The sequence below is a fragment of the Vigna unguiculata genome, chromosome 7 (genome assembly GCF_004118075.2).
Source record: "Vigna unguiculata cultivar IT97K-499-35 chromosome 7, ASM411807v1, whole genome shotgun sequence".
Classification (NCBI taxonomy): Eukaryota; Viridiplantae; Streptophyta; class Magnoliopsida; order Fabales; family Fabaceae; genus Vigna; species Vigna unguiculata.
The window spans coordinates 28,356,584-28,369,970 of record NC_040285.1 but is presented as its reverse complement, the minus strand read 5'-3'; the positions used below and the strand labels follow the sequence as shown (position 1 = coordinate 28,369,970).

The following is a 13,387-nucleotide window of genomic DNA, read 5'->3' as shown; positions in this document are numbered from 1 at the left end:
TTGATTTGTGCATTAATTAAATGACGCGTATATTATCTTACTCTTTACTTTCTTGTATTCGGTATTAAAAAATTTAAAATTTCATTCAAATTTATCAACACGAGAGATAATAAACTAAGATAACGAGATGAGAAAATAGTCATGTTATCCAATTAAATGAAAAAATAGGTGATAAATATTCAATTAAAATATTATTTTTTTAATACTGAATAGATAAAAAAAAAATCAAATTGAAAACAGTCCAAGGGACTTAAAACCTGCCAAAAAGGACTCATCATTTCCTATCTAGAATAATTTAAGTACTTTCTCAATTTCAAGTTTTAAAAAGATAAAAACAAAATAAAAGAAATGTTAAGAAATAAAAAAACTTACTTGGACTAAAAATATAGATATTACTGTTCTAAAACATAAATACTATACATGTATGGTATTGTTCTATTTTAGAGTAAGGATATATACATTTTTATTTCATATACACTAATTAAATACTTTTTCTTTTATTTCTTTTTTCTTATTACATCATATATTCCATAAAGTTATCACTCTTCGTTCTCTTTAAATATATGTCAAGTATTTATCACTGTTTTTAATGTGCATAAAATACTTTTTCATTCTTCTTTGTTTTATATGTACTTGTTATGAAATGCTATAAAAGAATTATATATATACACATACGCGAGAAAATTAAATATCCTATTCCTGTCAGTGGTGTATTTGCTATACCCATTTGATTCTCCAAACTTTCACGTAGTACATTACTGTAAGACATTATTTTACGGATTAAATATATTTTTTATTTCTCAACTTTTATTAAAAATTAAAATTAATTTTTTATTAAAATATTGACCAAATTTAATATTTCAACTAAATTTAATATTTCAACTTTAAAATTGTGTGAATTTTTTTCTTTCAACTAAATTTTGTTAAGTTTATTTAATATTTTAAGTACATTTCACGATAACATTTGAGTTGATTACACTATTTAATACATTTTTTTTCGATATTAACTAAAAAATTATCATAAAACGTAATTGAAACATCAAATAAATTTAAAAAAATTTGATTAAAAAAATTATATTCATACAATTTTAAAGTTGAGAACTAAATTGGATTAAAAGTTAGAACTAATTCCAATTTTAAGTAAAAATTGAGAAATCAATAAAAAATATAATTAATCCTTATTTTACCAATAACCTGTTATTGCCATGCCACACTTTAATAATGTCACGCATGACTTTAATGTATTCTTTTTCACGTCTATTTCGACCTTTTATTCTATACATAATAAGTTTATCCAATATTTTGGCTTTTTACATATTTGATATTTCTGTTGGATCATAAAATTATTTAAAATTACTAAGCAATATCTTAATTTGTATGAATTTAATGACTATATATGTACTGTCAGTGTAGATATTTATATGATTAATTAATAACAAGTAATTATTAATATGATTTTTTTTTTTTACATATGAAGAAGATTATGGGATAGTAACTCACATTTTTTTAGGGAAATATATTATTCGAATGAAATTAAAAAAAAAACTTAGAAACAATAAAAATATTTTAACTGCCTAAAATTATAAAATATGAAGTTCTATTTTTTTTTTAATTCTTTGTATTTTTTATTGTCTTATATCTCTATTTTTCTTTCTATATATATCTTTTATATTTTTTCTCACTTTTATCCCGTATAACTTTATAGTTTTAAAATAAATTTTATGGGACTTAATACTATTTTAACATCAATTATAGAATGAATTAGACATGTTTATAAATTTGGAACCTAATAGTAGGTGAAATTGAGATAGTCTTTCAATCATAATAATATAATATTAGTCAATACGGATCTCTAACATATTTTGAGTTCTCTTGACATTAAAAGCATATGTCAACTAAGATATAGTGGGTCTAGGACAAATGTTAATTTCTGGTGAAATTGTTTATCAAAATTTTAAAAGCCTTTTAAGTCATATATTTAGTCATGACCTAATATTTTACGGAATGTGAGTTCATTTGCATTCATATATTTCATGTTTAGTCATAATCATGATGAATATTTGAATGTGAGTTCATTTATATTCATATACTTCATGTTTAGTCATAGTCATGACATGATGCATACTTGAATGTGATTTCATTTGAATTCATATACATAATCTCAATATGTACATGGTAATATGTGATGTTTGCCTATTCATTAGTTTACCTTTATGTTTATTGTATTGTATGCTATGCTATAATTGTAGTTGGTACCAAGAGGTGGTGATGGAATGAGAGCAACCGCTAAATGATTAGATAAATTTGTTATATTTGATTTTTTATTATGTATATTACTTTTCAAGATTTGTGAATCCTAAAATTGTTATATCTATTTTATAATTTTGTTATATTCCATCGCAGATCATAAAGTTTATGATGAAAAGAATTAAGATTATGTTTGATTCGAATACACAAATATATGGAATTGATATGGAATATGAACTACGATGAAAATTTTAGAATTTAATGCCATGACAATGGTGGTTTTTACAGCTTCATACAGAGAGAAGTTATATTATTGTCTTTTATTTTTTCTTTTTTGTATATATTACTCTATTTATGAGTTGGAATAATTCAATTGTCCTTATTTAATATATTTATTTTTGTTTATAAAATAAATCATAGTTTAAGTAAAGTTATGCTACTAGTATACTAGTATGATAGTAATATATTTGGTGCTACGTTACAAATTTAATTTCATTAAAGAACAAGAAAATGTAAAAAAAAAAAAAATTGTGTTGTTAATGGCCCTCTCATGGTCAACGAAGAAAAACCAGGCGTGACACTTTAGGTACTAAAGCAACTAATCCATCTCCATCTTGACAACAAATGCATTAGGTGAAAGACGAACCAATAACAATTCAACAAAATTGGAATAATTTGTGAGTGTTTATCTCACTGGACCCAACTTAGGCTAAAAAAATTGTTTAACTTTTGAATTTAAGAGTTTGAGCGTTTTCCTTTCCCACGTGTAAAAGTGAGACGCAGAGATGGTAAAGTATAGGAACAAAACAACTTTTGAAATTTTGAGACAAACAGTTGGAGCCTTTAATGAAAAAGCCCTTCATCTGGGATTGTTGTGATTACCTTGGTCTGCGCTACCATTACCCTCATCACATATATGTATCATTTCATGTGAGACACCTTCTGTTAACTCTTCACATTATTTTAAGACATTTTCTTTTGGGTAACCTTGGCATGTTGCTGCACAGGGAAGCACACTTTCTACGTTCCTTTTGCTTTATGTAAAGTCATATACATATATACTTTTTGGAAAAAAAAATGTTATGTCAATACTTTAAAATATCACAATTAGTATCCATGGAAGTATTTTGAAGACACAACTGATAAACAGTACAGCAAAATCTAAAAAAGAATTCAAATTCTAGTATATGGCTGTTGTAGAGTGGAGTTGGCTTGGCCCTCTTAAGATGCCTTATGAATTCATTATGTTAGATTTTGAGCAACAATCTCATCTCCATCATTCAGCATTCTGTGGAAATGTACAGCTAGCAGCACCTTATTGGTCTGCTTATTATTCGAACCGCCTAATAAGCTATTAAATGTTTGTCCTTATTCTAATTTGTCACTATGATCATCATGCTCTATGCTTTTCCAATGTTTTTTCTTGGTTCTTTATGATTACGGCCTTTGACTAATACTGCTACTACTCACACTTTTCGCGGATCCTCGTTATACTGTCATGTTTGCTTTAATTTTGCTTCTTTGTATATGCAGATAGAATAGAAGATCGAAATATGAAGCTCATTCAATATAAATTAGGGTTAGTATCATCCTTAGAAGTTTCGTATCTATTAAAAATATGACAAATTTATAGTATATAAATAGGTTTAAATTTCAATTTACAAGTCTAAGACTGAACGCTTATTAGTAGATTAAAAGTTATTGTTGCATGTGATATTAATTGTTCTGTGATAGAAACTAAATGAATCGAATCATAATCAAATCGTGACACTTAAACTGTTACACTCTTACATAAAAAAAAGTTATATCTTAATTAAAAACTTTAAAAAATTTTGACTATGATAAACGCCTCGATCCTAATACTTTCGGTCAAGGTGCAACTCCATTACAGGATAATTGTATTCCTCGTAACGATCTCCCTGCAACTGCCTTCAATTTATTGGTGTGTGCATATTGCTGAGCCACATGCACACAACCTGTGCACCGAAGAGGAAAACGTGTGTCTTGGTGTTATCTGTGTAAAGAATTTATGTGGTGCTTGGGATGAACTTTTCTTGAAGGCAATTATTGTGTCTGCTTTTCATGATCATGAACAGATAACTGTCATGGAGAAATTCGTACTGGACTAGCTGGAGTAGATTCTCACTCTTCCCGATGTTGCTTTCATTAAGGCTACAGGTTTTGTTTTCTAGCTGTTGCCTGCTTGCAGCTTTCTAAAACAATGCCTCTGTTTATTGGTGACATTTGAAAAACGATAAATAAATTGTTTAGGATAAAATACGTTTAAAAGTTTATTAAAATCTGTTTTATATTATAGTTTAAGGTTGACTACTTAGGATCTCATATGCATAATTATATGTTGTCTTGTTCACTTTTTTTTTATTTATATTTGTGCTATACTAAAGTTTAAGGTTGGCCATAATTATATGTTGTCATATCTCTGTAAAAATTTATTAAAATTTGTTCTATGCTAGGATTTAGGGATGACCGTTTAAGATCTCTTATACATAATTATATGGAGTCTTAGTATAGTGATGACTCTTCTTAATAATCATTTCTAGCAAGTGCATTGGTATGTTTAAGTATAAATTAAGTGTTATATCAACAGGTATTTATCAAGATTTTTCACTATCTAGCTTTTGATAAAACAATAATGAGTTTTACTGAACATGCAATTAGAATATCGTGTGAAAAAAATACTAGAAAGAATACGTGGTGAGATTGGATTTCATCTCTCTTTATTTTACTGTATTTCATTTTTACTTAATTAATACTTATCATGTTTTATTTATTTGTAAGTACTCTTTTATATATATATATATATATATATATATATATATATATATATATATATATATATATATATATATATATATATATATATATATATATATATATAAAAGCATTTAGATGAGGAATCAAATAAAGAGAAATTAAGTTCAACTACATTCAACCTCACACATTTTGAGAAATCAGCCACTCATGTTGATAGATAAGCTAAAATCTAAGTGTTAATTGTTGTTGATTAAATGTATTTGAAATGTTTTTGATGATGTCCATAATAGCATGACAATGGTTAACATGACATAACATGACAATGGTTAACATGACATGTGTATAAAATTCTGAATCTGTTAATCTGCTGTCCCGATAGTCGACTAGCCAACTAATGTAGTCGACTATGTGTGTAAAATCCTGAATCTGTTAATCTATTGCCCCGATAGTCGACTAGCCAACTAATGTAGTCGACTAGGCTCGTGCTGACAGCAACTGGTTTTATAAAACGGACTCTGCACCTGCTGTTAAAAACAAGTTGTGCAAACAAAAGAAAGAAAGAAAAGTGTGGAACAGGTTCTTGGAGCTATCTTGGAAGATCTTCTTGAGAATTTCATCAAGACACATCAAATTTGGCTTGGCAAGAAGAAGAAAATTCAGACTTGGAAAAGGTGTACTCAATCTAATCTTTAGGCTGTGTTCTTGTGTTCTAAATATAGTTTGAAACTCTCTGATTTACTATTTTCTGGTTAAAGCAAGTGTGTGTGATAGCCTTGCTGTTGTGTGGTTGTGCAAGTGTGTGGATGCCTTGCGTGTGTGTTCCTTTATCTTAGAATTTAGATTTATCAAGTGTATTTGTAAATCTTGAAATTCTTATGATATAGTGAATATCTCTAGCTGTGGTTTGCTAGATGAACTGGATGTAGATTCTTAAGAATCGAACCAGTATAAAAATTCGGTGTGCTTTATCTCTTTCTCTCTATATCTTGTCATAGTATAAATGCTCCATACATTAAGCATCAAACCATACTATTTCAATTGATTCAAAAGCAAAGGTTTTTATCAAAACAATTTCAAAAGTGTTAAAACTGGACAAAATTTGTTAATACCAATTCAACCTCCTCTTGGTTGTGAATTGGAGCATCAATTCTAACATTAATTTCTGCTCATGCCTCTTTCTTCTCTTCCTTAATATTTTTTCTGAGTGTTTACAAGAGAAAGGGGCTAAAAAGTGGCAAGAAGATCTCCCAAACTATGGGGAGAGCCCTGTTTTTATAGAACAATTTGGACGGTGCTCAACCAAATTTTCTGCACTCAGCCACACGGGTTTCTTCCTAAGATCAATCTGCTTTTTCTGCTCGGTCTTCTTACTTTGGTGCTTGGCACATCAATTTCTTCTTTTAGTCCAATGCATCTCCTTAGTTTGAATACCTCAGCTTCCTTAATGATGAGGGTTCTCTTACGTAGCTCAGCATCAGTTATTAGGCTTAGTCAAAGAATTCATGTAGGCTTGTTCTGTGTTTTCTTCTTTCTTGGCTTAGCATTGTAGCATTGTAGCAGTGGCTCAATGGCTCAGCCTCTTGTCTGCTATTTTCTCTGGTTTTCTCTGCAAAACAGCATAATTTCAGTAATTTCAGTGATATCTACAAATTTGATTTACTCATAAGGATGTTTCATGATTAAGTTAAAGAGGCCTTTTTTTCCTGTAGATAAACTTTTTAAGCACTTGATAAGTGTCTTATTTAATGTATATTTGAATGCATTTTAGACACTTATCATATAGTCTTGCTTAAGATATGATATGCTAACCTCATGTGTTCCTTTATTCCCTCATCAATCTCTGCTAGCTGAGGCTTTACATTGTGGTCTACAATCTGCAATCGCGTTATGGCTACAGCAATCAGTCACATTTATCTGTAATTTTTCTTGCAGTATGAAGCACGAAGCAACCGAAATTGAAAACAATGGCTGTGCCTTTGCGTATTAACTGCACAAAAAACTGAAATGAAAAGAAAAATCTAAGAAATAAAGCTATCATATGATGGCAAAAGTTCAGTGGTGAATAGAACAAGAGATTCACAAATACCGCCAGGAAAAACTGATCAGCGCTACCTTCTGTGGAGTTGTGCTTAACCACTTATTTATTGCTGCATGCAGCACCAAGTTCCGTATCTTGTCTTGATCTTTTTCTGCATAATCCTTAATAAGCATTATCCTTTCCTAGTCACTTTCAAGTGTCCAAATCTTCCTTGTCTAGTTTCCATGATATAATAACATCACTAGTATTTCTCCAACTTCTCTAATTGTTGTCACTGCCTACTTATTGCTCAGTGGAGCTGAAGGTACAAAGCTCACAAGTGACATATTTAAAGTGATTTAGAAAGTTACACATTGAATAAAAATGATTAAGATGAGTAGTATATAAATATTCTTATATAAGTATGTTCATAATTTATTGGTGTTGAATCTTTCTAGCATAGTGATATCAAAGCCGATATTTTGATGGTACAAAGGAATGGTTACTATTAAAATACTCGTGCTTGAACATATCTGGATTTGGGTTAGGCTCGGTGGGTTAACTTTAACAAGAGGGCCTTCTACAAGAATAGTTTTTTCTCTTATGACATGACACCCAGATGCAGCATCTCATCATGCTTCTCAGCCTGGATTCATTCAACACAGTAAGCAGGCATTTTGGTTCTTTAAGTTTTTGGCTATTATTATGTATGATCATGTCATAAACCCTTGTTACTTGTTGAGAAATTCAAATGAGTAAAATTGAAGAATTTGAGTATCATATAAAAATGAACACCATAAATTCATTATCTTAAAATTTTGAGTTGAAGATAGTGTCAATTTTTTATGTATGAATTGAACTCATGTCGTATTGGTGTTATATCTCTGAGTGATCTTCCCACGAGGGGTGGATGTTGAGAGAGCAACCGCATTCACCACTCATGGTACAGTGAAGCATGTGGACGCTAAAAATCTCACATGCTTTTGAATGATCAATGTAAATTTTGCATTCAAACTGTTACTACTTTCGTCATATTTACAGTAGGATAGTTGATAGCTGATGCTAATCGGGAGTACAACTCAGTCTACAAGTAAATCTTATGGTCATTAGACCCAAAAGAAAAAGTGAAATATTCCCTAGTAGAAGCAACAATGAAAAGAGAAGGAAACCTCTTAATATGGATTAAGTAAGAAGCACAATTAACTGAGAAAACAACCTTATGTTTTAGCAGTTCAGACTTCAAAGTATTAATTAATATGGGAATCAACTTGGTTCCACGAAGATTGTATGCCAGTGACTTAGATGCGTTTGGATAAACACTAATCAAAAGTTTATTTAATAAACTCTAGTTACCCCTTATAAACTTTATCAAGAATCTTATATCAGTGTACAATGAAGGTCAATGTTCATCAATAAGCGTAATAATATACCTTGTTCAGTGCAATTTTGAAGTGTGGTTGTGCATAATGCATGTCTTTAGTAGACATATATAGACCATGTGCAAGACTGCCTCAGAATTTGTGAGCTATGTATGGAGGAATCAACAAAATATTGTGCTCATTTTCCTCTTTTTGCCTACGGATAAGACTGATGACAGAGTATTGACTGCATTAAAAACGATTATTTTAACCAAGTTATATCCAATGGTTTTAGTTTAACATAATGGAGTATTGGTGATCTACAACATGAGAACATTTTTTTTTATGAGTTGGGTTTTAGTTTTTATTTACGAGGTATTAAAAATAATGTTCACTTCAGAAGCACATTAGCTTTTGCCGGATTCGATTGTTAAAAAACTTGAATCCCTTTCATCGTTATTAGTGTAAACCATTAATTTAATTTGTTAGGAGAACCGTTCAGGTGATAGACATCTACACTTGTATCTGCGTACATCTTTTATTTTTCATGTGAAAGTGTTTTCTTTAAATATTTTAATTAGTCTCACTCGAGTGACCCAAATCTTTATTTAGGGGACTCTTCCATGTCTGGCACAAATTCTCTATAAAAACAAAGGATATATTTATGCATAAAATTAAATATGTTTTTATTCCTCAGACTTAAAACTATAATACATTTTGCTCCACAAACTAATAAATAATGGATACAGTTTTTTGTTTTTTAACTCATTAATATCAACTTTTTTTTCTTTTACAATATTGAACGTGTTTTAGATATTAGATTGACATTTAAAGTAAATCGTGTCAAATGATGTAACCAACTCAAATGTCAATCTATATTGTCTTCACGCAGTTGAGTTAAAAGACTATATTTATTCATTTGTAAAGTTTGAGAACTAAATTATATCAAAATTTAGAACATGGTTGAATTTTAATTTTGCATTTAAGTTTAGATACTAAAATTATATTTTCCCTTAAATTTATCATTTAAATGCAAAATTCGTTCTTGAACAAAAGAAAAAATAGTTTTACAATTCTTCCTTAAGTTGTGTTTGGATGTAAAAATGAATACGAAGAAGTGAATTTGAGGAAAAAAGGAGTAAACGTGATGTTGTTTAAAGAGAAAGATAATAAAAAGGGAAATGATTTGAGATTAAATTTTATGAAAATTAATGAATCATTATTATCTTTATTTAAAGATAAATTTAAAGTGTTAGTGTTAGAGTAATATTTGGTCTTGGTTATATTCGGTTAGCTTAAACTCATTCACATGATTTTAGTTTTGTACCATAGCAATTTCCTTATGGTAAGTTTAATGCAATCTTTCATTGCATATAAAAAAAATCCAATATAGTGAGAAAATACGTGAGGCGTATAATAAGCCGGAGTTACACAGTAGCAGAAACCGGCGACTACACAGAAGGTGCAGTTGTGCAGTGCAGAAGCTTCTAGTTATACCAATTGAGAAAAGAAAACTTTGATGTTTATAAAATTTTCAAACCAAACAATAGCATGAATAATTTTGTGATATCAAATACTTCTTCCATCAAACACATGCTCTCAAATTACCATATGAATGATCAAAATTGTTTTAAAGAGCTCTTCTGATCTTTAAACCAGCAATTCGAGTAACGTGATTAAAATTCACTCCTTTCACGTATTCCTCTCACCTGAATAATAAACTTGATTGAGGATTAACAACGTGTCTTAATCAGATTATTGAATAACCTTTCTCTTCATATCATAGCAAATCAAACACATTATCTTTGCTTGACTCTTTGAAGTATAAATGATACAAAAGAGTTTTGTCCCTCGTCATATAAATTCAATACATGAAAAATGAATATCTCAGATTTGTCGAAGCCCAACATCATGTTGGGGCTTTGCCAGTTACTCGCTGAGCAATCCATCCAAGACCATCATAGAGCCCTTCTCCAGTGAGGGCACAACAAGCCTGTATATGCCAATCATGATCCTTGATACTGTGAAGAGATAATGCATCAGTGATCTCAGCAGGAGTCATAGCATCCTTGATATCTTGTTTATTAGCAAAGACAAGAACGACAGAATGTTGCAAATCTTCGTGCCCTAGCAACCTAAAAAGTTCATCTTTCATGACGGAGATCCTGCCTCTATCACTGCTGTCTATCACAGCAATAACAGCATGAGTTCCTCGGTAATATGTTGCCCATGATGTCCTCAGTCTTTCTTGTCCACCAAGATCCCAGACCTGAAATGAATCACAGAGTGGAGTAAGTAATGCTTCAACCACGCAGTAGTAAAAATTGGAATACTACCAAATGTAGTTTAAAAACATTAATGTGGATTGCTATCAAAAACAGATCCATCCTTTCACCAGGAAGGAAAGAAGATTGCAAACAAAAGACTCAAAAGGTTTAAAATGATGACTCACGCCAAAACCAAAAGAAGTGGAAATAAATGCCATTGCAGTCCCCTCTAAACACTTGTTACAAACCAAATAATTTATGTGATTATCCAGTGTTCATAAAGAAACAACTAGGGTCAAAAATCATCAAATGCCAAACTGTGGTTGGAGTTTGTAAAGAATCAAGGTAGCCAAGCATCAGCTAGCATTTGGAAAAATGTTGACATCCATAGAAGCTATTTCAGTGTACGCCAACACACGTTGTTTACTGTACCAATACTTACGGCAAAACTGTAAGCAATCAATTTTGTCCTTCAAACACAGTTTTGACATGTCATTTTCGCATTGAAAAGCAAAATCCTTCACTCCATAATTCAATATCAGTATATTACTTTAAGCCTTCGTTTAAATGGTATGAAAGAAAGTGAAGGAGTGAAAAAAGAAAGAGAATTAGAGGAAAATAAGGTTATTTGGATGAGTTGAAAGAAAGTGGAAACGAAATGAGTGAAGAAGTAAGATGATTTTATTTTCCATTAATAATTTTATTTAATATTACTTTTTAATTACTTACTATAAAAAAGTGAAAAATAAAAAAACCCATTATCAATTAAGGATGTCTCATAATCAATTATGCATACAAAATACACATTTTGTTTTAGTAACATAATTGATTATGTATGCAACATAATACATAATCGATTAAAGATAGTCTAGTATGTTGCATTTTCGCCTAAAGTGAAGGTTCTCACTTCTTCTCTTTCTCTCATGGCTACCTTTAATGTGGCTATCCCTACAAATCTCTTCTCCCATCCGCAGAGAACTAAAGCAACGGGGCCTACAACTCTTTCTTTTCAAATCCCTGAAAATCAGCTTAAACAAACTCAACTCATCCTCTCAAAACCGTTCATATCCATCCTTGCTAATAGTATTCCTTGCATGTAAGGATAGTGTAATAGCCTTTATATGTCAACATCAAGAAGGGTGGGCAAGTTTAATGGTGGAAAATGAGAATGCTAGAACGAATGAGTGGTCACTCAAGACAAGATTGAGAATGAGCACAATCAATAGAGAGAAAGTAGAGACCTCCCAGAGCAGAAAAATTGGTAAAACTTTGTCTTTGATGGTTTGGGCACATGAGGAGGCAGTTGACCGCTCATGCAAGATAACCAAATGCTTAAAGGGGTGAAAAGAAATTTACCAATCAAACCATTGGGATACATTTAGAGATAAATGACCTGTCTTTCCACTTAATAATGACAGAACTTTATGGTGCAGTATGATTCACACAGCCAACTGAATACAATGGGAGAAGGCTTAGTTGTTATTGATGTTGTATAATTACACATCTAAAAGTGATTTTTATCAACGTATTCAAACATTCCTTTTTATCAAAATCAATTTTACAAAATCAAGTTTGCAAGAAATCACCAAACACATTAGAAAATAGAAGCAGGACAAAGTTGTATGTCTGGTCCAAGGACACCGAATCATATGGAACACTAACAGTCACTGTAGTGAACTCAAATGGCTAATTTTTGAATTTTTCTACTATAGTTGAATCCTCTAGATAATTAAATTGAAGTGCTGGCAAATTTATCTACTTATAGCCTATGATTTACTAATAAGATTAATAACAAAGTAAGTAGAGACAAGCCATCATACACACATACATATATTCGGCAACAACAAAGATAACATGAAACCCTCCTAGCAAGATCAACACAATGAAACAAAATGCATGAACAAAATAAACAGGTGTTAGGTGAACGGACCTCAAATCGTATATTCTTGTAAACGAGCTCTTCGACGTTGCTACCAACAGTAGGGTTGGTAGTTACAACCTCACCCAGATGCAATTTGTAAAGGGTCGTGGTTTTTCCAGCGTTATCTAATCCAACAACAACAATCTTATACTCTTTTGCAGGGAATAACATGAACCAGAACCTGGACATCAATGCCCCCATCCTCTATCTACTTCTTAAAGAATCCCTATACAATCAACAGACAAACCCGGGAACACGAAGTATCTGAAAATCAGATTTTCGATCAAAAAAGCGAAAAACTTGCGTTGGGTCAATTATACAGTTAACAGATCGATATAAAGTGCAAAATACATTAACCATCAAAGAACGAAAAGATCGAACCTGGTACTGCTGAGAATCGGAGTCTGTGGGAGAAAGGGAAATTGAAATCGTGAGAGCCCCAACTTGGAATTTTCAATTTTGTTTTGTATTTTTTTACTTTTCAGAATGGAAGTAAAAGAAAACAAACAATTAAAAAAGAGGCTTCCGTAATGAATGTCAGTGGCCGCACACGTCAACTATAAGCCACTATTTAATAATAAAAAAATGTAATTGTTTTCAAGAGTTGTTATTATTATTATTTTTTTGTTACAAACAAAAGTCCGAGAGTTATCTTATCACTTATCTTCTGTTAACAAAAATATCAGTTATCAAGTTTTTATAAGTTATATTTAAGTAACATAAGCTTATAAATACATCTCATCATTAGGCACCAGAGGCAATACACCTTCCCGAGCTTTTTATTGAAATTAGTTTTTAATAA

The 13,387-nt window shown here is 30.8% G+C and overlaps 1 protein-coding gene across 2 annotated transcripts; it reads right to left on the bottom strand.

Annotated features, from left to right (window-relative positions):
• Positions 1 to 10,152: 10,152 nt before the first annotated feature.
• LOC114189961 (ADP-ribosylation factor-like protein 5) lies at positions 10,153 to 13,126 on the bottom strand. 2 transcript variants are annotated; one of them, XM_028078692.1, is made up of 3 exons: positions 12,967 to 13,126; positions 12,595 to 12,849; positions 10,153 to 10,666 (listed from the first exon to the last, which is right to left on the bottom strand). In XM_028078692.1, exons 2-3 carry the CDS (start codon positions 12,784 to 12,786, stop codon positions 10,307 to 10,309), a joined length of 552 nt encoding a protein of 183 aa, XP_027934493.1. In that variant the 5' UTR covers positions 12,787 to 12,849; positions 12,967 to 13,126; the 3' UTR covers positions 10,153 to 10,306. The 2 variants fall into 2 exon arrangements, with proteins under 2 accessions (XP_027934493.1, XP_027934492.1); XM_028078691.1 differs by having other exon boundaries at positions 12,595 to 12,811.
• Positions 13,127 to 13,387: the final 261 nt, after the last annotated feature.

What these genes read in the sequence shown, in the direction of transcription:
- LOC114189961 (XM_028078692.1), bottom strand. Translation starts at nt 12,786, where the DNA reads ATGGGGGCATTGATGTCCAGGTTCTGGTTCATGTTATTCCCTGCAAAA. An exon ending in ACAAGAATATACGATTTGAG is followed by an intron (nt 10,667 to 12,594) that starts GTCCGTTCACCT and finishes GATTCATTTCAG; the next exon opens with GTCTGGGATCTTGGTGGACA.